Below are 27,574 nucleotides of genomic sequence, written 5' to 3'. Positions count from 1 at the left end.
CTCGCGCTAATTGGTTCCCCAACAACCTTCGTCAAACCTTGTACTTGCATGAACTGTCGAATGCATACACGGCATTCATGTACAGCCTTCACTGCAGTTAATACATCCCAAACTCTACATTAGCAATTTGCAGTTGTTCCTCGGCAAGTGTTAATTTTTCCTTAGTAATTGTCAAGCAGTGTATTTATGTGAGATAGGATTCTCTAGATGAGTGCTACCAAAATATTGATGCAGCTATGAGGGATATCAGTGAGTCTCTAAATACAAGCAGTATAGAAATATATATGCATCTATTTTCGCAGTGCAATGATAGTTCCATAAAATTTCGGGCGTGCTACCGCATAAATTTCATTTCTTCTTCTAATATTTCAGCTGTATGCACTCCAGCCATCTTCAGTGTGAGCTGAGGTGACCGCCGCTCCAGAACTTCCTCCTTCTTTTAAACCAGTGAACTGCACCACTATGCATGCAGCCACAGATACACATGGTACCAGATACGTTGATCATCCGCCAAGTGGTATAACATATGCATGAAATTAGATCTGTGGCTGCGTGGTCGATCCACATGGTGATATCGATGTATCACTGCGAGTTGAACTGCTGCGATGTCCTTGTGAATTTGTTTGAGAAAGTGCCGGATTTCATGATATGTCCAAACTGAAGCCGCTGATTAATTAAAGTCGTCACCTACCGATTTTCGATTCCTATTTTCACTTCGGAGTCTCAAAAAGTTGAAGTTGAGGCGAAAATTTCGATTTTAGCATACACCATAGAGTGCATAGTGCTCTGCCTCCACAGATTTATTAGGTTGTAAGAGCCAGATGTGCCTGCAGTGCTCTGTGCATCTCTCATGGACAGTTTGTGTCGTCTGTCTGATGTATGAACCGCCACACTGACAGGGGTTCTTGTAAACCACAGGAACGCAGGCGTCCTACTGTCTTTGGTGGAGGGCGAAAAATTTACATTTACATTTATACTCGGAAAGCCACCCAACGGTGTGTGGCGAAGGTCATTTACGTGCCACTGTCATTACCTCCCTTTCCTGTTCCAGTCGCGTATGGTTCGTGGGAAGAACGACTGCCGGAAAGCCTCTGTGCTCGCTCGAATCTCTCTAATTTTACTTTCGTGATCTCCTCGGGAGGTATAAGTAGGGGGAAGCCATATATTCGATACCTCATCCAGAAACGCGCACTCTCGAAACCTGGACAACAAGCTACACCGCGATGCAGAGCGCCTCTCTTGCAGAGTCTGGCGCTTGAGTTTGCTAAACATCTCCGTAACACTATCACGCTTACCAAATAACCCTGTGACGAAACGCGCCGCTCTTCTTTGGATTTTCTCTATCTCCTCTGTCAACCCGACCTGGTACGGATCCCACACTGATGAGCAATACTCTAGTACAGGTCGAACGAGATTAGATTAGATTAGATTATATTAATACTTGTTCCATAGATCATGAATACGACACTTCGTAGTGATGTGGAACGTGTCAGGTTAATAAAAGATGTCTGTACAAGATATTACATTACACAAAATATTGCATGACACTAATGTTTAAGTTGGTTTTTTTCCCCTCCCTTAATTTATATCTAAAAATTCAGCCAATGAGTAGAAGGAGTTGTCATCTAGAAATTCTTTTAATTTATTTTTAAATGTTGGTTGGCTATCTGTCAGGCTTTTGATGCTGTTTGGTAGGTGACCAAAGACTTTTGTGGCAGCATAATTTACCCCTTTCTGTGCCAAAGTCAGATTTAACCCTGCATAGTGAAGATCATCCTTTCTCCTGGTGTTATAGCTATGCACACTGTTATTACTTTTGAACTGGGTTAGATTATTAACAACAAATTGCGTAAGTGAATATATAAATACTGTGAGGTTACTGTGAGGATCCCTAGATCCTTAAATAGATGTCTGCAGGATGACTGTGGGTGGGCTCCAGCAATTATTCTGATTACACGTTTTTGAGCAACGAATACTTTTCTACTCAACGATGAATTACCCCAGAATATGATGCCATACGAAAGCAGTGAATGAAAGTAGGCATAGTAAGCTAATTTACTGAGATTCTTATCACCAAAATTTGCAATAACCCTAGTAGCATATGTAGCTGAACTCGGACGTTTCAGCAGACCATCAATGTGTTGCTTCCAGTTTAACCTCTCATCAATGGACACACCTAAAAATTTTGAAAATTCTGTCTTAGCTACAGACTTCTGTTCAAAGTCTATATTTATTACTGGAGTTGTGCCATTTACTGTACGGAACTGTATATACTGTGTTTTATCAAAATTTAAAGAGAGTCCGTTTGCTGAGAACCACTTAATAATTTTGTGAAAAACATAATTTACAATTACATCACTTAGTTCTTGGTTTTTGGATGTTATTACTATACTTGTATCATCAGCAAAAAGAACTAACTTTGCATCTTCATCAGTGTGGAATGGTAAGTCATTAATGTATACGAAGAACAGTAAAGGACCTAAGACCGAACCCTGTGGGACCCCGTACTTGATAGCCCCCCAGTTTGAGGAATCAGCTGTTGTTTTAACATTACATGAACCACTTATTTCAACTTTCTGCATTCTTCCAGTTAAGTATGAATTAAACCATTTGTGCACTGCCCCACTCAAACCATAATGATGTAGTCTATCTAAAAGAATTCCATGATTTACACAATCAAAGGCCTTTGAGAGATCACAAAAAATACCAATGGGTGATGTCTGGTTACTCAGAGCATTTAATATTTGATCAGTGAAAACGTATATAGCATTTTCTGTTGAAAAGCGTTTCTGAAAACCAAACTGACATTTTGTTAGTACTTTATTATTACAAATATGGGAGGCTACTCTTGAATACATTACTTCCTCAAAAATTTTTGATAGAGCTGTCAGAAGAGAGATTGGGCGGTAATTGTTGACACCCGACGTATGCCCCTTTTTATGCAATGGTTTTACAATGGCATATTTCAGTCTATCAGGGAAAACACCCTGCTCCAAAGAGCTATTACATACGTGGCTGAGAATCCTACTTATCTGTGGGGAACAAGCTTTAAGTACCTTGCTGGAAATGCCATCAATTCCGTAAGAGCTTTTACTTTTCAGTGAGTTTATTATTTTACTGATTTCAGAGGGAGATGTTGGTGGAAATACAGTTGTTGCAAACTGCACAGGTATGGCCTTTTCTATTAGTAGCCTTGCCTCTTTAGTGGAGATCTAGATCCTATTTTCTCCACAACATTTAAAAAATGATTATAGAAAATATTTTCAATTTCTGATTGTTCGTTAGTACACTTGTTATTCAGTTTTATGGCACTAAAATCTTCCTGTGCTCTTGGTTGCCCTGTTTCCCTTTCAATAATATTCCAAATTGCTTTAATTTTATTATCAGAGTTACTGATCTCAGATATGATACACATGCTTCTGGACTTTTTAATAACTTTTCTTAGTACCACACAATAGTTTTTATAAACAATTTCGGGGTCAGTACTCCCTCTAGCTGTTAGATACAGTTCTCTTTTATGGTTGCAAGATATTCTTATTCCTTTAGTTAGCCAAGGTTTTTTTATATGATTTCTTGGAATTATGTTTAACTATTTTATTGGGAAAACAATTTTCAAATACCCTTAAAAATGTATTGTGAAATAAGTTATATTTCAAGTTTGCATTGGGTTCCTTATACACTTCATCCCAGTCTAGCTCCTGTAGGCTTTCCCTAAAGTTTGCAATATTTATATTGTTAATTGTATGCACTGCTTTGAAATTCTGATTTGATATACTGCATGGAGCTATGTCATGTACTGTAACTAGCTGTGCACCATGATCTGAAAGACCATTCTCAACAGGATAAGCATTTATGTCCTTAAACTTATCTTGGTCTATAAAAAAGTTATCTAGCAATGTCCTGCTGTTCTTTGTTATCCGAGTAGGAAAATCAATGACGGAGCTCAAATTGAAAGAACTGGTCATTCTTCCTATTACACTCTTTCAGGGTATCAACATTGAAATCCCCACAAATGATAATTTGCTTCCCTATGTCTGACAGATAGCACAACAAAGCTTCGAAGTTGTCTAGAAATAGTTGGAAATTACCTGAGGGGGACCTATACACTGTAACAATTATGAAAGAGCCATCATTTAGTTTTAGTTCAGTGGCACATGCTTCCATATGTTGCTCTACACAAAAATTTTTAGTTTCTAAATTTTTTACACTGTGGAAGCTTTTGACATATATGGCAACTCCTCTCATCATATTATCTCTACTTTCATGTGCAGCTAATTTGTACCCATTGATGCTAACCTTTTGCATATCAATGAAAATGTGATGCTCAGACAGGCATAGTACATCTATTACATTCTCAGTTTCTATTTCTTCTAAACAAAGCACAAGCTCATCAATTTTATTCTTCAATCCACCAATATTTTGATGAAATATACTAACATTATTTTTCACTTTACTTTTGTGAGTATCTTGAACTTTTTTAACATCTTTAGTACTTGCCTGGCTGAGTTTCCCACTGAACACTGATCTTACACTAAAAAAGAGTTTCCACCATGAGATGTAGTTGCTCCTCCATTTAAATTTCCTGCTATCAGCCCAGCCAGTTTACCCTTCCCTTTCTTCTTAAGGTGTAGGCCATGTCTAGTATAGTCCCACCTACAGAGTGAATCAACAGAAACCACACCAATGTGTGACCCTGCACCAGATCCAAGTAGCCGTTCCAACTCCAAATTAACTCTCCTGACAGAAGAGCTCAAATGAGGTCAGTCGTGGCGCCCCTGAACTGACACAAACCCAACACCGGATCTCTGTTGATACTGTTGCCCAGCCCACCCACAATAACCATGGTATCTTCCTTAGTAAAGCCTCTACATAGTGAACCTAAATCCTCTGTAACCTGCCCCAGTCCAGCACTAGGTTTGAAAAAACTTGTGACCTGGTATTCTGACCCTAATTCATCCTGCAGAAGTTGACCCACACCCCTAGCATGCGAACTACCTAGCAACAAGACTATCTTTCTCTTTGCAGACTTCCCTACATTCTTATTCAATTTGCTGCTGAAAGCTTGATGAGCCCTGTCTACATCTACTTCTGTGAGAGGCTCATCAGTTTATGACTGAGGCAACAGGTCAAACCAGACCCTGGAGTTACCGATTCTACGGCACGTCAGGCACTTTACACTCATGGTACAAATCGGTTTTAGTGACAGAAAGACAATTAAGTTACCGGAAAACAATGAAAATACGTGTACGAAAAATTAGGCCCACTCGCGACAATGTAAACAGTAGTTCAGAAGTTTATTACTGGAAATTACTCAAGAGATGACGATACTCAACGGATATAAAGGGGCAGCAAACGAGCAAACGTATTTAGCACACTAAACTATCAGTAAATGCACTTAAAATTGCGGTATGAAGTTTAATCTGAAAGCTCAAAAGTTTGGCCTGGCCGCGATATGTAAACAAAACGAACTTTACGTGATTACTGTGAAAATACGCGAGTAAGACAAAAACCTTTAATCGTACACTTGAAGAGCACTATAATGAACGTAATAAATTAGTTTAAAGTGTTAAAAACGAATGTTTTGTAAGCCACCTCCTTTGTTGATGGACTACATTTTCTAAGGACTCTTCCAATGAATCTCAACCTGGCACTGATGCAGCTATGAGGGATATCAGTGAGTCTCTAAATACAAGCAGTATAGAAATATATGCATCTATTTTCGAAGCGCAATGATAGTTCCATAAAATTTCGGACGTGCTACCACATAAATTTCATTTCTTCTTCTAATTAATTTTATATGATCATTCCACTTCAAATCGTTCTGCACGCATACTCCCAGATATTTTACAGAAGTAACTGCTACCAGTGTTTGTTCTGCTATCATATAATCATACAATAAAGGATCCTTCTTTCTATGTATTTGCAATACATTACATTTGTCTATTTTCAGGGTCAGTTGCCACTCCCTGCACCAAGTGCCTATCCGCTGCAGATCTTCCTGCATTTCACTGCAATTTTCTAATGCTGCAACGTCTCTGTATATTACAGCATCATCCGTGAAAAGCCGCATGGAACTTCCGACACTATCTCCTAGGTCATTTATATATATATTGTGAAAAGCAATGGTCCCATAACACTCCCCTGTGGCACGCCAGAGGTTACTTTAACGTCTGTAGACGTCTCTCCATTGAGAACAACATGCTGTCTTCTGTTTGCCAAAAACTCTTCAATCCAGCCACACAGCTGGTCTGATATTCCGTAGGCAGAACTGTATCGAACGCCTTCTGGAAGTCAAGGAAAATGGAATCCACCAGGGAGACTGTACCTAATAATTTCTGGTTCTCATGAACAAATAAAGCGAGTTGGGTCTCACACGATCGCTGTTTCCGGAATCCATGTTGATTCCTACAGAGTAGATTCTGGGCTTCAAGAAATGACATGATATGCGAGCAAAATACATGCTCTAAAATTCTACAACAGATCGATGTCAGAGATATCGCATCTGCTCGACGACCCTTCTTGAAGACTGGGACTACCTGTGCTCTTTTCCAATCATTTGGAACCTTCCATTCCTCTAGAGACTTGCGGTACACGGCTGTTAGAAGGGAGCAAGTTATTTCGCGCACTCTGTGTAGAATCGAATTGGTATCCCGTCAGGTCCAGTGGACTTTCCTCTGTTGAGTGATTTCAGTTGCTTTTCTATTCCTTGGACACTTATTTCGATGTCAGCCATTTTTTCGTTTATGTGAGGATTTAGAGTAGGAACTGCAGTGCGGTCTCCCTATGTGAAACAGCTTTGGAAAAAGGTGTTTAGTATTTCAGCTTTACCCGTGTCATTCTCTGTTACAATGCCGTCGTCATCTCAGAGTGTCTGGATATGCTGTTTCGAGCCACCTACTGATTTAACGTAAGACAATAACTTCCTAGGATCTTCTGTCAAGTCGGTACATAGAATTTTACTTTCGAATTCACTGAACGCTTCACGCATAGCCCTCCTTACGCTAACTTTGAGATCGTTTAATTTCTGTTTGTCTGAGAGGTTTTGGCTGCGTTTAAAGTTGCAGTGAAGCTCTCTTTACTTTCGCTGTAGTTTCCTAACTTCGTTGTTGAACCACGGTGGGTTTTTCCCGTCCCTCACAGTTTTACTCGGCATGTTCCTGTCTGAAACGCAGTTTACGATTGCCTTGAACTTTTTTCCATAAACGCTCAACATTGTCGGTGTCGCAAAAAAAAGTTTCGTTTTGATCTGTTAGGTAGTCTGAAATGTGCCTTCTATTACTCTTGCTAAACAGATAAACCTTCCTCCCTTTTTTTTATATTCCTATTCACTTCCATATTCAGGGATGCTGCAACGGCCTTATGATCACTGATTCCCTGTTCTGCGCTTACAGAGTCGAAACGTTTGGGTCTGTTAGTCATCAGTAGGTCCAAGATGTTATCTCCACGAGTCGGTTCTCTGTTTAATTGCTCTAGGTAATTTTTGGATAGTGCACTCAGTATAATGTCACTCGATGCTCGGTCCCTACCACCCGTCCTAAACATCTGAGTGTCCCAGTCTATATCCGGTAAATTGAAATCTCCACCTAAGAGTATAACATGCTGAGAAAATTTATGTGAATGTATTCCAGATTTTCACTCAGTTGTTCTGCCGCTAATGCTGCTGAGTCGGGAGGTCGGTAAAAGGAGCCAATTATTACCCTAGCTTGGTTGTTGAGAGTAACCTACACCCATAATAATTCACAGGAACTATCCACTTCTACTTCACTACAGGATAAACTACTTCTAACAGCGACAAACACGCCACCACCAGTTGCATGCAATCCATCCTTTCTAAACTGCGTCTGTGCCTTTGTAAAAATGTCCATACAATTTCTCTCTGGCTTCAGCCAGCTTTCCGTAACTATAACGATTTCAGCTTCGGTGCTTTCTATCAGAGCTTGAAGTTCTGGTACTTTACCAATGCAGCTTCGACAGTTTACAATTACAATAGCGATTGCTGATTGGTCCCCGCATGGCCTGACTTTGACCCGCACCCTTTGAGGCTGTTGCCCTTTCTGTACATACCCAAGGCCATCTAACCTAAAAAACCGCCCAGTCCACGCCACACAACCCCTACTACCCGTGTAACCGCCTGCTGTGTGTAGTGGACTCCTGGCCTGTCCAGCGGAACCCGAAACCCCACCATCCTATGGCGCAAGTCGAGGAATCTGCAGCCCACACGGTCATCTGTTTGACTTTATGTTTACTGATGATTGGTACCATTTTCGACGATAGACTTCCCACGTATGGCAGAAAAACACAGATTTAAAACCTTCCATGTCTTCTTCTGCATTCCTTATACTACTGTTGGTTTCATTTGCAGTGCCTTACTTATCTGCTGCGGAGAGTACTCATTGGCTTCAAAAACTCTTCTCAAGTTTAGAAACAAGTCCTCCAGACTGCTCTCATCAGCAATGACGTGTGCTCTGTGTACCAGAGTTCTGAGTACACTCATCGTCTGCGAAGGATGATGGCAACTATTTGCATGTAAATTCAAATTCGTATGGATCGGTTTTCGATATACTGTATGTCCCAAAGTGCCATCATCTTTGCTTCATACCAAAACATCCAAAAATGGAAGGCATCCATCTTTTATGATTTCCATTGTGAACTGAATTTGTCTTTGGATGGAATTCGGGTTATTTAAAAATTCTTTTAACTTGTCTTCACCATGGGGCCACATTGAAAATGTGGTATCAACATACCTCAAAAACACTGTCGGCTTCAAGCTAGCAGATTCAAGCGCCTTCTCCTCGAAGTACTCCATAAAAAAGTTACCCACCAAGGGCGACAATGGACTACCCATGGCGAAACTGTCACTCTGTTCATAAAATTCTTTATTGAATAAAAAATATGTCTAGGTCAAACACACAAAGACGTCGCGGCAGTGCAGCTCACAGTGATACATCGACATCACCATGTGGATCGACCACGCAGCTACAGACCTAATTTCATGCATATGTCATACCTCTTTGCCGTCGATCAACGCCGCTGGCGCCTTGTGTACCTATTGCCACATGCCCAGCGGTGCTGTCTGCGGGTTTCAAAGGACAGAGCAAGTGCTGAAGCGTCATTCACATCGCTGGGCGGTGTACGGCCGAAATATTAGAAGAAGAATTGACATTTATGCGGCACCACGCCCGAAATTTTATGGAACAGTCTAGAAATATATTCACATAAGTCATCAATGTGGGTATATACATTCTAAGTCAGAAGAACATGCAGAATACCCAGAGACTTGATCCATACAAGTCCAGCATGAAAAATGTAATAAAAAGTTATGGCTCCATATTGACCAGAAGTTTATCTGGACAGCTCATCTGACTCATACTATCAACATAAGCGTAACTGTAGTAAATACTCTATGGGCCATACCAGGTATTTCCTGCTAGGAGTGAGCCTGAGAATCAGTCTCACTCTTCTAGCCATTAGTGACTGATGTGTTCCTCTCATAAGGTGGAGTATATTTTTTTGCTGATTGTCTTTGCTGTATCTTCCACACCATATTGTGTATTGTGAACAGTGTTCTCTTGTGCTCATTGTGGAAACTACGTTACGTCTTCTGTGACGTCTGACTTCATTCAGCATACATGTCATCACTAGTATGGACTGGAGTTAAATGAAATTTACTTGTCCAGTGTATCTTGTTGTTCATATGTATTGCATAACAGATACAGCAAAATATCGTGTGCCTATGTTGTCTGAAAATTTTTATCCTGCCTCTGCCCACTGCCAAACAAGTGTAGTAATTCAACTGCAGAAGACAGCAGTAGTGAAAACAGGATAGGGCAGGAAGGATAATTAAGTTACATTGTATGTATAATAAGAGAAATGTCACAGATTATGTTGTAAAGAAATGTAAGGTGATACTGGAATCCATCTAAGGACAAATCAAGTCACAGTTAGTTAGTTAGTTGGTTGTATGTCGCATTGATCAATCGCACGGTATGGTAGCCATTATAACGTGGAATGTGTCAATATATATATATATATATATAGAGAGAGAGAGAGAGAGAGAGAGAGAGAGTTAAAGATTAATATTTCTATTATTTACCCCATTCCCTTAAATGGTACAAAATGCATATACTATATTTATAGATTTATTTATTCCTATTCAAGAATTCATCTATGGTACAGAAGGAGTTGTCAAGGAAATATGATTTCAGTTTATTCTTGAAGCTATTACTGCTGTCTGTCAGACACCTTATTTCATCTGGAAATTTGTCGAAAATTTTTATAGCAGCATATTTTACCTCTTTCTGTGCCAAAGAGAGGGTGCGCAAAGGATAGTGCCAGTCTTTCTTTTTTCTGGTATTATAATCATGAATGTCACTGTTGTTTTTAAACAGGTCCATGTTGTTGAGAACAAATTTCATTGGTGAGTAGATGTATTATGAGGCTGTTATAAGATTTCCCAATCTTTTAAAAAGATGCCTACAAGATGTGCTACTATGAACTCCACACATTACTCTAACTGCTTTCTTTTGAGCAGTGAATACTTTCTGTCTAACTGTTGAATTACCCCAAAATATTATTCCATATGATATCAGAGAGTGAAAGTATGCAAAGAATGTTAGCTTACTAAGTTCTATATCCTCGAAATTGGCAATTATTCTGAGGGCAAAAGTTGCTGAACCTAGTCGCTTTAGAAAATCCAAAATATGAATTTTCAATTAAGATTCTCATCTATATGTACACCCAAAAATTTAGTATGCTCTACCCTGTTTGCTGACTTCTGTTGGTGTGTTATATTTATTGAAGGAAGAAAACGAAGTAACAAATAGACCTATAATCTAGTTACAGTATGAAAAACATCTCAATCTACCGCAAAAAGAAATAACGAAAACCTATCAAATTACTAGTATGTCAACATCTTCCTGCATTAAGTTATTAAAATGGTTTCAATCTGTCGAAAATGGAGTGCAAATGTAGACAAGCTCCCTACCTTGCTAGTACGGTATACCACCATAGCATTGCAAGTATGTGGACAAAATTTATAATGTTGTGGTCTTCAGTCCTGAGACTGGTTTGATGCAGCTCTCCATGCTACTCTATCCTGTGCAAGCTTCTTCATCTCCCAGTACCTACTGCAACCTACATCCTTCTGAATCTGCTTAGTGTATTCATCTCTTGGTCTCCCTCTATGATTTTTACCCTCCATGCTGCCCTCCAATACTAAATTGGTGATCCCTTGATGCCTCAGAACATGTCCTACCAACCGATCCCTTCTTCTGGTCAAGTTGTGCCACAAACTTCTTTTCTCCCCAATCCTATTCAATACTTCATCATTAGTTATGTGATCTACCCATCTAATCTTCAGCATTCTTCTGTAGCACCACATTTCAAAAGCTTCTATTCTCTTCTTGTCGAAACTATTTACCGTCCATGTTTCACTTCCATACATGGCTACACTCCATACAAATACTTTCAGAAATAACTTCCTGACACTTAAATCTATACTCGATGTTAACAAATTTCTCTTCTTCAGAAACGCTTTCCTTGCCATTGCCAGTCTACATTTTATATCCTCTCTACTTCGTCCATCATCAGTTATTTTGCTCCCCAAATAGCAAAACTCCTTTACTACTTTAAGTGTCTCATTTCCTAATCTAATATCCTCAGCATCACCCGACTTAACTCGACTACATTCCATTATCCTCATTTTGCTTTTGTTGATGTTCATCTTATACCCTCCTTTCAAGACACCATCCATTCCGTTCAACTGCTCTTCCAAGTCCTTTGCTGTCTCTGACAGAATTACAATGTCATAGGCGAACCTCAAAGTTTTTATTTCTTCTCCATGGATTTTAATACCTACTCCAAATTTTTCTTTTGTTTCCTTTACTGATTGCTCAATATAGAGATTGAATAACATCGGGGAGAGGCTACAACCCTGTCTTACTCCCTTCCCAACCACTGCTTCCCTTTCATGTCCCTCAGCTCTTATAACTGCCATCTGGTTTCTGTACAAGTTGTAAATAGCCTTTCGCTCCCTGTATTTTACCCCTGCCACCTTTAGAATTTGAAAGAGAGTATTCCAGTCAACATTGTCAAAAGCTTTCTCTAAGTCTACAAATGCTAGAAACATAGGATTGCCTTTCCTTAATCTTTCTTCTAAGATAAGTCGTAAGGTCAGTATTGCCTCACGTGTTCCAGTATTTCTACGGAATCCAAACTGATCTTCCCCGAGGTCGGTTTCTACTAGTTTTTCCATTCGTCTGTAAAGAATTCGTGTTAGTACTTTGCAGCTGTGGCTTATTAACCTGATGGTTCGGTAATTTTCACATCTGTCAACACCTGCTTTCTTTGGGATTGGAATTATTATATTCTTCTTGAAGTCTGAGGGTATTTCGCCTGTTTCGTACATCTTGCTCACCAGATGGTAGAGTTTTGTCAGGACTGGCTCTCCCAAGGCCGTCAGTAGTTCCAATGGAATTTTGTCTACTCCGGGGGCCTTGTTTCGACTCAGGTCCTTCAGTGCTCTGTCAAACTCTTCACGCAGTATCGTATCTCCCATTTCATCTTCATCTACATCCTCTTCCATTTCCATAATATTGTCCTCAAGTGCATCGCCCTTGTATAGACCCTCTATATACTCCTTCCACCTTTCTGCTTTCCCTTCTTTGCTTAGAACTGGGTTTCCATCTGAGCTCTTGATGTTCATACATGTGGTTCTCTTATCTCCAAAGGTCTCTTTAATTTTCCTGTAGGCAGTATCTATCTTACCCCTAGTGAGATAAGCCTCTACATCCTTACATTTGTCCTCTAGCCATCCCTGCTTAGCCATTTTGCACTTCCTGTCGATCTCATTTTTGAGACGTTTGTATTCCTTTTTGCCTGCTTCATTTACTGCATTTTTATATTTTCTCCTTTCATCAATTAAATTCAATATTTCTTCTGTTACCCAAGGATTTCTACTAACCCTCTTCTTTTTACCTACTTGATCGTCTGCTGCCTTCACTACTTCATCCCTCAGAGCTACCCATTCTTCTGCTACTGTATTTCTTTCCCCCATTCCTTTCAATTGTTCCCTTATGCTCTCCCTGAAACTCTGTACAACCTCTGGTTCTTTCAGTTTATCCAGGTCCCATCTCCTTAAATTCCCACCTTTTTGCAGTTTCTTCAGTTTTGATCTACAGGTCATAACCAACAGATTGTGGTCAGAGTCCACATCTGCCCCTGGAAATGTCTTACAGTTTAAAGCCTGGTTCCTAAATCTCTGTCTTACCATTATATAATCTATCTGATACCTTTTAGTATCTCCAGGGTTCTTCCATGCATACAACCTTCTATCATGATTCTTAAACCAAGTGTTAGCTATGATTAAGTTGTGCTCTGTGCAAAATTCTATCAGGCGGCTTCCTCTTTCATTTCTTAGCCCCAATCCATATTCACCTACTACGTTTCCTTCTCTCCCTTTTCCTACACTCGAATTCCAGTCACCCATGACTATTAAATTTTCGTCTCCCTTCACTATCTGAATAATTTCTTTTATTTCATCATACATTTCTTCAATTTCTTCGTCATCTGCAGAGCTAGTTGGCATATAAACTTGTACTACTGTAGTAGGTGTGGGCTTCGTATCTATCTTGGCCACAATAATGCGTTCACTATGCTGTTTGTAGTAGCTTACCCGCATTCCTATTTTCCTATTCATTATTAAACCTACTCCTGCATTACCCCTATTTGACTTTGTGTTTATAACCCTGTAGTCACCTGACCAGAAGTCTTGTTCCTCCTGCCACCGAACTTCACTAATTCCCACTATATCTAACTTTAACCTATCCATTTCCCTTTTTAAATTTTCTAACCTACCTGCCTGATTAAGGGATCTGACATTCCACGCTCCGATCCGTAGAACGCCAGTTTTCTTTCTCCTGATAACGACATCCTCTTGAGTAGTCCCCGCCCAGAGATCCGAATGGGGGACTATTTTACCTCCGGAATATTTTACCCAAGAGGACGCCATCATTATTTAATCATACAGTAAAGCTGCATGCCTTCGGGAAAAATTATGGCCGTAGTTTCCCCTTGCTTTCAGCCGTTCGCAGTACCAGCACAGCAAGGCCGTTTTGGTTATTGTTACAAGGCCAGATAAGTCAATCATCCAGACTGTTGCCCTTGCAACTACTGAAAAGGCTGCTGCCCCTCTTCAGGAACCACACGTTTGTCTGGCCTCTCAACAGATACCCCTCCATTGTGGTTGCACCTACGGTACGGCTATCTGTATCGCTGAGGCACGCAAGCCTCCCCACCAACGGCAAGGTCGATGGTTCATGGGGGGGGGGGGGGAAATTTATAATAGGAAGTGACAAAAGAAATAGCAGATGGAGGATGGGGAAGTTATACACAACTTCTCTGTACACATAAGCTTAAAACCTCTTAATATGTCAAAAAGGCAGAGTTAGCTATGTGTACAAGAAATATTATACACCTCATTAAGGCATGTAAGGTATAAAATATTAACAGTATCGTCATATGTGTATAGGGGAATTGTATTTCTCAAATAAAAAAGTGATGCTTTGTTACACCAGTGTGAGTATGACTGCAAAACATTATGGAAGGACAATTACCTACATGAGAAACAGCTTCAAATCAGTGAAAAATATCTCTTAATAAGCTGTATTTCTCTTACACAAGAAACTAATACTAAAAAGAAAGACTCATTTAGAAGTACGTTGGAGTGGTAGGCGCTATTTTCTTTTAGTTTACCAGTACAGATGATTATGATTAGAAACCTGGGGCACAAAATTCAAATAAGTCGAGATGAGCAGGCTACAAAGAAAAATTTTAGCACATTGGAATGGTTGGTGCTACTATGTAAATCGCAACATATTCTTAAATAAACTGTTATTTGTGACAAGGAAGAATATCAGTGTCATTGGTGCTGGTGTCACTTGCAGAAAAAAAAGGAAAAAGAAAAGGGAAAGAAGCCCCAGCTAGTGGCATACTGCAGTTGCAGTGAAGTTGCATGTGTGAACTCCCAGATTTTAGTTGCGCAACTTCTGTCATGCCACAAAAATTCAACTAGGTTGTACTTTATTGGGCCACTTTCCTTCCACCACTGCAAGCTGGTCGCAGTATTCCAAAACATGAGCATTCTGTTGCAGTTATTGTGGAGTAACTGCTGCTGTACTCCATTCGATTTCAGCCTGTTCTCATTTTATTACCGACAAAAGTGAAAACAGTGGTCGGCAGGTACACTTTCGGAGCTTCTTGAACTACAAGAATAGTAACCTGTGTTTGATTTTCTGCAACAGTGTGTGTGCGTGTGGAGGAGTGGAAATATTTTTAAACCAATAACATATCCTGTAATATTAAAAGATTTTTTGATGATTAAATAAATAAACTTAATATATGTAACCAAGAGAAGCGGGTTGTATAAACTTCATGATTTGTGAGACCATGCACTGAATGCTTATGTCAATGAACACAACAAGATTCGAAAATCTTGGAAGTGCGGCGTGTCTGAAGATGATATTTACATGTCAGCTGTTTGTTAGTTTGCAACTGCAGATAGCATTTTCGTCTCCAAATGTTATTTCTTTTATATATGTGTTTGTGGCCCCTGATGTATCCCTGTACGATATCTGTTTTTAGATTCAACATTTGGGTTCGGGCTTCCTTGTATTTAATTCGTGTCACAGCTCTTTGCCATAACATGCACTATAACATTCATACCCACCCATATGATTTCAATTGACATCATACTTAAGGCTGTACAACTACAAAGAATTTGTGGGGTCCTGTCTGTAGCTCACAATGCAACTACAGGAAGTCACAAGCTACAGCGCCACGTTAGTTGAGTGTGTGAACCTGACTTCACTCTATGTTGTACAATGATGAGAAAACCTATGGATTACAGGTATGTCTGTTGTGGATCAGCATCACACTCTTCTTTAGGCTACTTGACGAAGTTCAGAATCTTTTTGGAGGCTGTTGAGTAAGTCAAAACAAATGCCTTCCAGGACAAACTACACGAAACACGAAACTTCCTGGCAGATTAATACTGTGTGCCCGACCGACACTCGAACTCGGGACCTTTGGCTTTCGCGGGCAAGTGCTCTACCATCTGAGCTTCCGAAGCACGACTCACGCCCAGTCTCACAACTCTACTTCTGCCAGTATCTCGTCTCCTACCTTCCAAACTGTATCTGCCAGGAAGTTTCATATCAGCGCACACTCCGCTGCAGAGTGAAAATCTCATTCTGGATACACGAAACACATCTGCCTTTGTGATGGAAATACATCGGCTCTAAACCGCTCCTGAAACGCTACTAACTCTCACAAGATAAACTATTATAGTACATCAAGGAACTCACAGGTCATTGCTTCATAGCTACATTCTGGAACAACATGAACCTTCCTCCTCTAGCCGTTCTTTACTGCGAAATTCATCCCCCACATCGCAGATCTTACTTCGCTTCAACTCTCAGAGCTTCAGCTCTACGCTTGTAAACGCAATTGTTAACCTCAATTTCTTAACACCATTCATTTCTCTAACTATGGCATTAATAAAATGGCTCTAAAGGATCCAATAGCCAAATGCATGACAGCAAGGGTAATCTACACTAACATACTGAAAGTGTCCCATGGAACAGATAGTGCTTTTCTGGACAACACTACAAAGAAGCGACTTAAATTTAAACTTATTACATGCATAATGGTTGCTGAACTGCAATTGTGATATAAATTGGCAGGTTTTGTGTAAGTATCTACACCTACATCTACGTGATTACTCTGCTATTCACAATAAAGTGACTGGCAGAGGGTTCAATGAACCACCTTCAAGCTGTCTTTCTTCCGTTCCACTCTTAAATGGCATGTAGGAAAAACCAGCACTTAAATTTTTCTGTGGGAGCTTGATTTCTCTTATTTTATCGTGATGATCATTTAATAACATCCAACCAGTCACTTTTTTATTTTGATACGATTTATTGAACCATTAATTAATCTGCAAGCCACTGCAGGCTCATCATCACATGGAGGTGTTATAGGGACATTCTATTCTGCACAATGTGTAGCTAGAAAAGTGGACATCAAACTTTTTTGCACAGAAGCCAATAGTGACAATGTGTGGCTGAAAAAGTACAAGTCTTATTGTTAATTGGTAGCCTATTAAATTACTATGTTATGAGTCCCAACAGTCTAGCTATGGTAAGAGCACAATAAGTTGGCCGCTGGCCCCCAAATACTGATCGTCAAAAGTCGGCTTTAACTGGAACACTTTATGTTGACTGTGGTCTGTTTCAGATTGCTGCAACCTCTGTGACCTGACAGTTGTGATACTATACTAGAGTGGAGAAGTGTTGTTGGTTTCACTATGTGTGCAAAGGACTTTGATTAATAATAGTATTTGTACTTAAATTTAAATGCGCTACTGAATATGAGACAGAATCACTAAAGTTTACTAAATGATTTAAATACCAGTTTTCTTCTAGTCATTGTGTTGTATTACAATAGCCTTAATTGCTTTAAAGTCCCTTGCTACAAATAAGTACCACATTTGAAGATGAGAGCTTATATAATGTGCATTCATGAATCCATATCACTATTGTGCCAAAATTTATACCACAGCAGGTGATTGCTACAAGTTCCGCACACATGAGTTGTCAGAACAATGCAACATTCCCACTCTCACATTCTCATAGCCACAGAGGCCAACCACAGTGTCAGGCATCTTTTGTGACCTGTCCAAAGTCTTCGACACAGTAAACCATGACCTGCTTCTCCAAAAATTGGCACGCTATGGTTTTCAAGGCAAATATCTTAGCTGAATGTCATCATACTTGGCAAACAGAAAACAAAGAGTATTTATTAATATCAATGGCAAGAAATTTGTCTCTGGCTGGAAAGACACTCAATTAGGTGTTCCACAAGGTTCAATATTAGAGCCACTACTTTTTCTGTATTACGTTAATGATATGCCATGTCAGGTCCAGTCTGATACTATCCTCTATTCAGATGACTCAACAGCTGTAGTCTGTTGTAAAAATGAGGAAGACCTAATTCGTCATATTGAACAAACACTTGGGGATGTGGAGGCATGGGTCAAAAACAATAACTTGACATTAAATTTTACAAAAAGAGAAATTGTTCATTTCACCACAAAACAATCTGCTCAGTCTATAAGTGAAATAAGGTATATGGACAAAAAATTAGAGACAGCAGACTGTGTCAAATTCCTTGGCGTATTAGTCAATAAAAACCTGTTATGGAGTCACCATGTGGACAACATACTGGGTCGACTGAATAGCCTTGTATATATTATGAATATATTGTATAGTATTACTGATTTAGCTGTAAGAAAAATATAATGCATATTTTGTTTCAGTCTTTAGGTATAGTATAATTTTCTGGGGGTCTGAAAAAACAAATTTACTTAGAGCTTTTAGACTACAAAAAACAATCATCCGAGCAATGGTGGGGGCAAAACCAAAGCAATATTGTAAACCTTTATTTTTAAAACTAGATCTAATGAGCATTACAAGCATATACATCTATGAAACTCTCACTTTCACGAAAAGAAACCCACAATTTTCTGAGGGCAATTTCTTCTTGCATCAATGTGATACTAGATATAGAACGAGTTACATGTTACCTACCCACCATTTAAAATCATATGAAAAAAACCAATACTATATGGGCATTAAATTTGTAAATAAAATATGGAAAGATATGGATGACCCATATGTAAAAGGTACCAAAAGAGACCTGGAAAAATATTTGAAAGATAAATGTTACTATAGTGTAGAAGCTTTCGTGAATGGCAACAATGCATTATAATTGTAATTAAAATACCTCTTTGAAGATGTTACACCATGTATATTATTAGTTTATTGTCCATTTTTAGTATTATTGTATAGTGTGTAAAACTGACAAGTCACCTATGTCACAACTTTTGATTGTGATAATAAAAATTGAATTGAATTGAACCTTCTACCCCACTACCCCAGAGGTAAGTGGCAAACTTTACTTTGCTCTTGGCTGAATACACCAATGTTAACTAAAATTAAGCACATCTTAAGATATTACTGTTTCTGTAAAGTAATTTTATTTTATACTGAGAAGAAAAACTACACTCTTAAGAAGTTAGTTGACATTTTTGGATGTGGCTGTGAGTTTTTAGATGTTTTTTATTATAAAATACAGATGAGAATGACAGGCCGCATGGATACTTGAGTCGTGGTGCATACTGCCCACAGGCTGCAGTTTGATGACTACTGAGCAAGGCTCTAGTGTCGTAGTGATTGGACAGCCTTATGATATATGTGACAAATTGCTTCCAGCATTGTACATTTTGCCAGCCTACACACTCACATACACAATATTTTGGTGGTCTTGGTTTCTCAATTTACTGCAAATGATACAGAGTATAATGTCTCTATAACAGCTCTATCCGATGAGACTGCAGCAGTTTGAAAAATAATTAACAGTCTGATAAATCATATCAAATTTAAGCTACTGTTTGCATGCTATTCCACCGTAAACAACATCAAATTTAAATTACCATGAGAGTCAACAATCCTCTTTATGGACTTTAGTGTCATCTTGGACGCCCTCAGTTTCTCCAGAGGGCTCTAAGAACAGACAATTCTATATTTATCAGATTCTTAATCGACCTGAAGGTGATAAAATACCACTATATAATCAAGACAAATAATTTTAACATGCACCATATCCGCGAGGAAATACAGGAACTACGGTATCAAAACAAAATCACTGCCTTTATCTGGATCAAAGCACAAAGCAGAATAATGGGCAATGAGAAGTGTACACAGGAACAGAGGGGTACACTCAAATGCCACCTAGCTACTTCCTTTATGTATTCGAAATATAAATAAGGATTCAGTGGAGTATGTGACTAAGGCTCTCATATGAAAGTAAGGAGGAAATCTATTCCAGAATTATACAATCAGTTTCAGGAAATCGTGATGTGAAAAGTAGAAATATAGGTAATAGGGACTTTGTGCTCATTATGGCTTGTGTCACATTTAATCATGGACGAGTAGATACACACTTCGTTCGAACCCATATGGCTCTTTCTTCCCTCTGTGAGTGTGGCGTGCACAATGTTAACCATCTTCTCCTTGATTGCTCTAGACAGTATCAAGAGTGACGGGCGCTGATAACCTCGCTGTTGTGCGCCCTAAAACACTAATAATCATCATCATCAAGAGTGAACGCATCTGCTACAATCATTCGTCACAGCCCATATTGTCTCACGTACAAATGTAAAAATCTTGTTAAAGACAAATGAATTCTCAATATATTATCATTTATATCAATTTATAGTGGAAGGCTAAATTTCCCTTACCTTGTATTGCTTTTAGGAAGTATTTAAGTTAATAAGAAACCAACGTTTCGGCCATGGTTACTGTGACTTTGTTCTGAGTCTTCCAGTGTCACACAGATATACCCAGAAGAAGGCAATTGTAACCACAGCCGAAACGTTGGTATCATGAGTAACAGCTTCGTACAGTATGAATCGGTACCTGTATATTGAAGTAATGAATAAGAATACAGCTGTAATGTATCTTCTATGTGATGTACACTATGTGTAACAATGTTGTTTGTATACATGTTTTTCATCATTTGCTTGGCTTGTTCAATATCATGTTGTACACTTATGTACACTGAAAGACTCAGAGAATCAATAAAGGTACAGTACAGTACAGAAAACTTTCATGTTAACTGACTCTGGTCGCGGAAGGCTACGCAAGTATTAAAGTATTTATTCAAGTGATAGAAGTGTTTTTAAGTTATTTATCGCATTGTGTTCCTATCAGTGATGGATTTTGTGCGTGAGTTGAAGATTATGTGGATAATTCCCGAAGATGAATGATTCAGTTTTAAAAAGTACCATCTTTGTTGTGTCTGTTTAGTCAAAGAGTAGCAAAGTCTCACACCTATGTGTAGGGATAAATGCAAAGCAGAGTATATAGTCAAGTCAATTGTTTGTTTGTAGCGGAGAAGCCGCTGGATGTTTTGAGCTGAGTTGAAGTAAGATATACAACGTCACGCGTAAAAAGTAGGGCAAACGATAAAATGTAGTTCAGGAAGTTTATATATGCCCAATTGGAAGACGTTACTTTCCAGCTGCAAGAACGTCATGTAAATAGTAATTAATGACCGTTCTTACCATAAGCATTCGCTTATGACTGTTTTGACTACTGCGTGTAACACCAATGCGACGAAGCTGAAGACAACTCCCATGGCAAAATCGTTCTTTTATTCCGTTCTATTGCTTTAGCGCACTAAATGATTAGTGCGTCTTCGTAATTAGTTCAGGTGCAAAGTATAGTGAGAATTGCCGTGTCTCACTATTAGGGTTGTACGAAGTAATTATTGGCTTGATCGACGGAACTGTCATCGTACTCTGAAAAGTATTATATTTGGGATTATGGTATATAGTAAATGGTTTAGAAACTCGTTACGATTTACGGTTAGCCTGTTACCAGGTACAACGCTCTTGGACGTATCCTGTTTTTTAAACAACAAACACGCAGGATCTGAGTTAAGTTTCACACATCAGATTTAAAGGTTTGAGTTTCAGTCATTAGTCGGTCTTCTAATATTTTTCTGACCATCACTTTTTCATGTCAATAATTTGAGCATTTGAATAATGCTGTTTACAGTTCATTTCCTGTAACTGGCAGCGTTAGTGCTAAGAGAGAATGTAGGTAAGGGCATACCTCGTACAATAGAATCATGCATAATAAAACACTGTTGTGGTGTTCAAACCAACTCTTGGGTCGAGGATGGTTTTACCTTACTTTGGTATTACAACGATGGGATATTGAAAGTAAAAGCAATGTCATGGAATATAATGACTGTTAAACTTCCTTACAAATACTCAGTATTTTTTTTTGTTTTGTGGATGTAACCACTGTTACTGTTCTCATGTTGCATGCAGAACAGACCTTACTGGAATTTCAGTATTGTGAAAAGAAAAAAAGTAGAGAGACTGAAAACGTGTATTTGTTGTGAACTGAAATAGGATCCATGGACAAATAATTGTATGTGTCCAATCTTTCACACCATGCATAAAAAATAAATACACTAAGTACTTTGATGTCACCACAAAATGATTTGCATTGTACACTAAATGCTGTTGACAGGTGTATGTACAAGAAGACCACATGGTTCATTGCTTGTCTGAAGCTATAGTAAAATGAATGTAAACAATGTTGCAACTTGACATATGTTAATTGATCTTTCTCACTATGATATATTGCATGTGTGTTAGTGCTACATTGCAACAAATGTTTATTTGATGCATCTTCAATCATTCTTAATCAAATGCTCTGCTTTCAACATATCCAAGCTGCCAAGTACCGGATATAAAAGGTGAACCCAGATTGTTGCTATTGACAGACAGAGCTTGATCTCCAGATCCCTTCTGCTTTGTCCTATGACATAATGTATAAAACACATACTTTGTTGATCAGCGCATCACTTAAATCTGTGTCAATGCCTGTGACTTCCCTTGTCCTCCAGGGGTTCAAATGCTCCTAAACATAACACTGGTTGCTATTGATTCACTAAATAAAGTGTTAAATTGTCACTCATCCACAATGACATCTCTCACATACTGAAAAGAATTTCATACATTTTGAGTAGCCACATAATACTTCCTCTTGTGTTGTTACACACATTGAACTGTCTTTTTTTACTTTTTTTTATTAAAATATTTTGTTCTTGAAGTTGTGCCTGACTGACTTCAACCATAATTTGTTGTATGTTGTTATGCTACTGGTTATTTCTGTTTTTTGTGTATCATGGGTCTGTCTGCATGGTTTTCTGCCTGTGACCACCAGTTACACATAAATGGGGCATTCACAAAGGATTTATCCCGGTGCCCATGTGAAAAGCTGATTTACAAGTATACACAGTCTTTGCTTGTGTGGTTGATGCTTTCTCTTTGGACAACTTTTTGTTTCATGAGAAAATTTGTGTGTCTGATCCTAGTACATGTTGTGTTTCACTTTCATAAGAGGAAGTTATTTATTTTAACATAACTGACAATTTGCTCTCCTAGAATATTTTTATTTATGTGGAAGTTCTGCTCTTCAATCAATAGGCATATCCTAGTTATGGTTTGTTTACTGAGTAGGCTAACATATCTACTTGGCGTACCCACATGACAGTGAGGAAAATGTCGATGGGAGTTGTGCCCAGTATTCTTGTGTATCATATTATGGAATTATATCCAAAAACAAAGATGATGAGACTCACCAAACAAAAGCGCTGGCAGGTTGATAGACACACAAACATACACACAAAATTCTAGCTTTCGCAACCAACGGCTGCTTCCACAGGAAAGAGGGAAGGAGGGGGAAAGACGAAAGGATGTGGGTTTTAAGGGAGAGGGTAAGGAGTCATTCCAATCCCGGGAGCGGAAAGACTTACCTTAGGGGGAAAAAAGGACGGGTATACACTCGCGCGCACACACACACATATCCATCCACACATATACAGACACAAGCAGACATATCTATGTCTATGATATATATATCTATGATATGTCTGCTTGTGTCTGTATATGTTTGGATGGATATGTGCGTGTGTGCGCGAGTGTATACCCGTCCTTTTTCCCCCTAAGGTAAGTCTTTCCGCTCCCGGGATTGGAAGGACTCCTTATCCTCTCCCTTAAAATCCACATCCTTTTGTCTTACCCTCTCCTTCCCTCTTTCCTGACGAAGCAGCCGTTGGTTGCGAAAGCTAGAATTTTGTGTGTATGTTTGTGTTTGTTTGTGTGTCTATCAACCTGCCAGCGCTTTTGTTGGGTAAGTCTCCTCATCTTTGTTTTTAGATATATTTTTCCTACGTGGAATGTTTCCCTCTATTATATTATGGAATTAGGTTCTTTTGAACAATGTATCATATTAACCAGTTAAGTCAAAAAATTTCTAGAGCTTTCAGCACACGATTGTGTTTCCTCCTCGAAATATTGGTTGTAGCAACAGACTGACAGGTGAATAATCCTAGGTCTAGACTATCTTTGAAGGTGCTAAATTATTTAGTTGTGAGTTGGCAAATGGAAGTTGTGATAGCAGACTGGTTTCTAGTTTAGACCAACGTCTCAGTTCACACTATAATTAATACACTTCCCATTATAATCACCTAAAGTTGCAAAGTAAATTCAGGGAAGTTTTATTACACAATAGACGAAGTTCCAAGTATTTTTGTGCATATTGTGTACATGTATATAAACTTTGAAGAATACTGGGGGGCAGTGCTGTAGACTGCAGTGCATTCAAAAGTCTAGTGGGCCTTTATCCCACAGTAGATATAAAATTGTGCCTCCCCCCCCCCCCCAAAAAAAAAAAATCTTCATCTATCTTGGAGAGGTGCCAACAATATGATGACTGGTGGAGATTCCACATATTCTGTAAGGGTCTTGGGATTAAATAAGACCACTCACTGAAAAGCAGAAATGTTGAGCTGTCAGTAGGCACACACGAAAGAAAGAAAACTTGATAGCTTTCAATGTTATCCTTCGAACACACATACACACAAAAATGTGTGTATGTCCATATGCCCCTAGCCGGCACTGTGTAAGAAGTCTGGTTACATGGTATGTGACAGGTCATTCACATATACAAAGAATAGGAATGGATAAAAAATTGAACCCTGCAAGGACTCCATTTGTAATTTCTCCACTGTCACTTATTTTCTTACCTCCCTGCGATGTTTGAATTGATCACCCTAACTTTAATGTAATTGTTGTTAAGTAGGCCTATAATTCAGACCAATTTTTGTAATACCATTAATTAAAGTGCTGTGATGACCAGGTGTGCCTTCTTGTGGTGCACTATTGTTGCTAGCCATAGAGAGCATTCAATCCTCACAATAGCGGAGTACTGGTCATAGAAATATGATGTTAGAATAATAAGAGTGATAGAGATATGGGTGTAAAGTAGCTGAATGAGGTAATGTTCAACACAAAGTTAAATGTCTTGGAGGGAGGGAAGAAAGGAAAGAAGGTTAAGAGTTTAATGTCCCATTGACATAGAGGTCATTAGAGATGGAAAAGTCTTATAATCCAGTTTAGAACAAAATACATAGAATAGTATACATAAAGGTAGGAACAAAATACATCAACAAAAGGCATATTATAATTGGAGGTAGCATGAGAACCAGTAATTTTATATTTACAGTCAAGTTCTTAGCCATCAGCAGGGGTAAATTGCATGCCTGGAACCCAAAAGGTCATGATGTTGATTCCTGGCCAAACCATAACATGTCTGCCTCTGCTCTTGCCTTCACTACTTGGTGAGTAGTATCAAGTTATTGCTAACCAGTAGTGCAGGCTGTTTTAGATGAGCAGTTAGGGCTACTGATCGACAGAATGTTATATTGGATTGGTTACCTTGTCTTTTTTTGTAGGTAGCTTGAGACTTTCGCTATGGCACTTCCTTGAAGCACAAGTTCAATGTTTGTGCAAATTTTCACTCATCAATTATAGTTAAAGGACATTTTTTCCATTGTGAAGTTAACTATAGGTTTCATAGCTACCTCTAACACCAGCCAAAACCTGTGCCTATCCAACAGTCTTGTGAGAGGCTCCAGGTAGACACAGTGCAGGAGAGCACGTAGATGACTCCAGATGCCTTTATCAAAGGGAACTGGAGGAAACTCAACAGGTTCTGTAAATAAGCTCAGTGTAAGCAATATATATGTGACAAGTGAAGTCAGTATTATTTTTTTTGGAGCCAACATGACAAATAATACAGTTAAAGGGAGGACACTAATCTCGTACTAACACAAATGAAATCTTGACTATCATAGTAATGAAAATTAATATCTCCTAAAAAAGTCCGCAGAGAACCCAAAAGCTTTAGCTCAGGGGAAGCATGTAAAATTGATATTCAGATTTAAAAACTTACTAATTTATTAAGTAATTTCACAAGTACAGTTCATCTTTCTGTAGCAAAACTGTCTCCTTGGGCCCTGGTATGTGACATTTACAAGTGTAGTGGTAAAAGATGTTAATAAGAAAAGTGTGTGATAACTGTCTCATCTTTTATCTCGCCATTCTTCAAGAGATATTGTAACTGTGGCTTGTTTTAGTCACCCAGGAAAAATTCTTTGCATTGATGATGCGTAAAATGATATGTGTGTTAAACCCAAATTAAAATTTGTTGTGAAATTTTCAAATGTTCCCACATGTTGCCATATTTTTGACCTAGAAGATGTACTGTAATTTTAAATCTGAATCATTCCACATTATATTGAGAGGTCACAATTATGAGCCATGAAACATTCACATAACTGATGTAACTAACTTGCTTTTTCAACCAAATTGAAACCATGTACTTATGGCACTGGATATTCACTCAGGTTGAGTAGTGTTCTAATCTTCAGACTCTATTCACTCTGTACTGATTAACTTACGTGACACAGTAATGAAAGAATACCTTTATATGTTTCAGTTTCCCAGAACCATGTCACCTGACGGCAGGTACACTGGTACTGTCCCGAAGACTAGTACACATAAAGGGTCTACACGGAGAGATACATCTGCTTTGCGAAGGCAGGAACACAGAAGCAATGTACCTAATAACCTTGTAAGTTTTAGCTCAGCTTCTGTCTGGCTAAGAGACTGAAACTAAAGCAATTGTTGATATCTTGCCATTTTTCCTTTGATGAACTTTAACATCTCTGAAGCATTGTGACCATGTTGTATAATGCAGAGATTGCTGTTTTCATTAGGTGTTTATTTGTGAAGTGTTTGTTGCAAATGTTGATGCTGAATGTTTTGGTTAGGAATTTACCCTTGGCATTTGGCTGTGAAGTGTGCATGTATGGCAAATCTTGCAGCAGGATTTAAATTCGACAACACATAGATCACTTCCTCCATTAGCACCAGTATTAGGTGATGCTACAGTTACTGTGGGACAGTCCACAGCAAAAACTGCATGAATGCTTGTGAGTTGTGATGTATTGTATTGGCCTCTTGCTGGAAAGAGCAAAATGATCCCACTACAGTCCCCCCCCCCCCCACCCCCATCCCCCACTCCCCCCCCCCCCCCATCCCCCACTCCCCCCCCTCAGCCCCTGCAACCGACGTCAAGTTGCCAACAGTAGAAACCATCTGCTATGAGCACTTGTGTCAAAGTTGCCCTGTAAAGTGCACTACTGCTATAAAATGCCTAAAAATGTTGTCCTTTGTATGAGAGATAAATACGAAATTAATTAACGGTTTGAGGAATGAGAATCTGCACACTTAGTATAGAGTTTATTGTGTTTATAGGGTAACTGTCTATGTGGTATTGTTATTTTGGAGGAGTGGGTTCAAATCCCTAGCCAACCACCCTGCCACCTTTCTCTTGTTTCGTAAATTACTTCAGGCAAATGCTTGAATAGTGCCTGCTTGACAAGAGAGTGAGAACAGTTTGAGATATTCTATAATATGATTACCCTCTTCAGTAAACCCTTATTTTTATGTGTAAGCACACACATGCAAGTGGCGATTTTTTTGCAGGCTGAAAAGTTCTGAGAGCCTTTGCAGACAGCTAGCATCACACCA

General features: G+C 38.9%; 1 protein-coding gene across 4 annotated transcripts in view; it reads left to right on the top strand.

Annotated features, from left to right (window-relative positions):
- The first annotated feature begins 20,925 nt into the window (after nucleotides 1-20,925).
- LOC126473542 (pericentriolar material 1 protein-like) overlaps nucleotides 20,926-27,574 on the top strand; it is a 390,146-nt gene continuing 383,497 nt past the window's right edge. For 3 of the 4 annotated variants that reach the window (XM_050100664.1, XM_050100666.1, XM_050100669.1), the window contains exons 1-2: nucleotides 20,926-21,042; nucleotides 26,478-26,612. In XM_050100664.1, the coding sequence (XP_049956621.1) occupies nucleotides 26,490-26,612 (123 nt within the window). In that variant the 5' untranslated portion in view covers nucleotides 20,926-21,042; nucleotides 26,478-26,489. The other variant, XM_050100665.1, reaches the window with a different exon arrangement.

The sequence above is a fragment of the Schistocerca serialis genome, chromosome 4 (genome assembly GCF_023864345.2).
Source record: "Schistocerca serialis cubense isolate TAMUIC-IGC-003099 chromosome 4, iqSchSeri2.2, whole genome shotgun sequence".
In the NCBI taxonomy this organism is placed as follows: domain Eukaryota; kingdom Metazoa; phylum Arthropoda; class Insecta; order Orthoptera; family Acrididae; genus Schistocerca; species Schistocerca serialis.
Note: the sequence above shows the minus strand (reverse complement) of the source record. Positions and strands in the feature narration are given on the sequence as shown.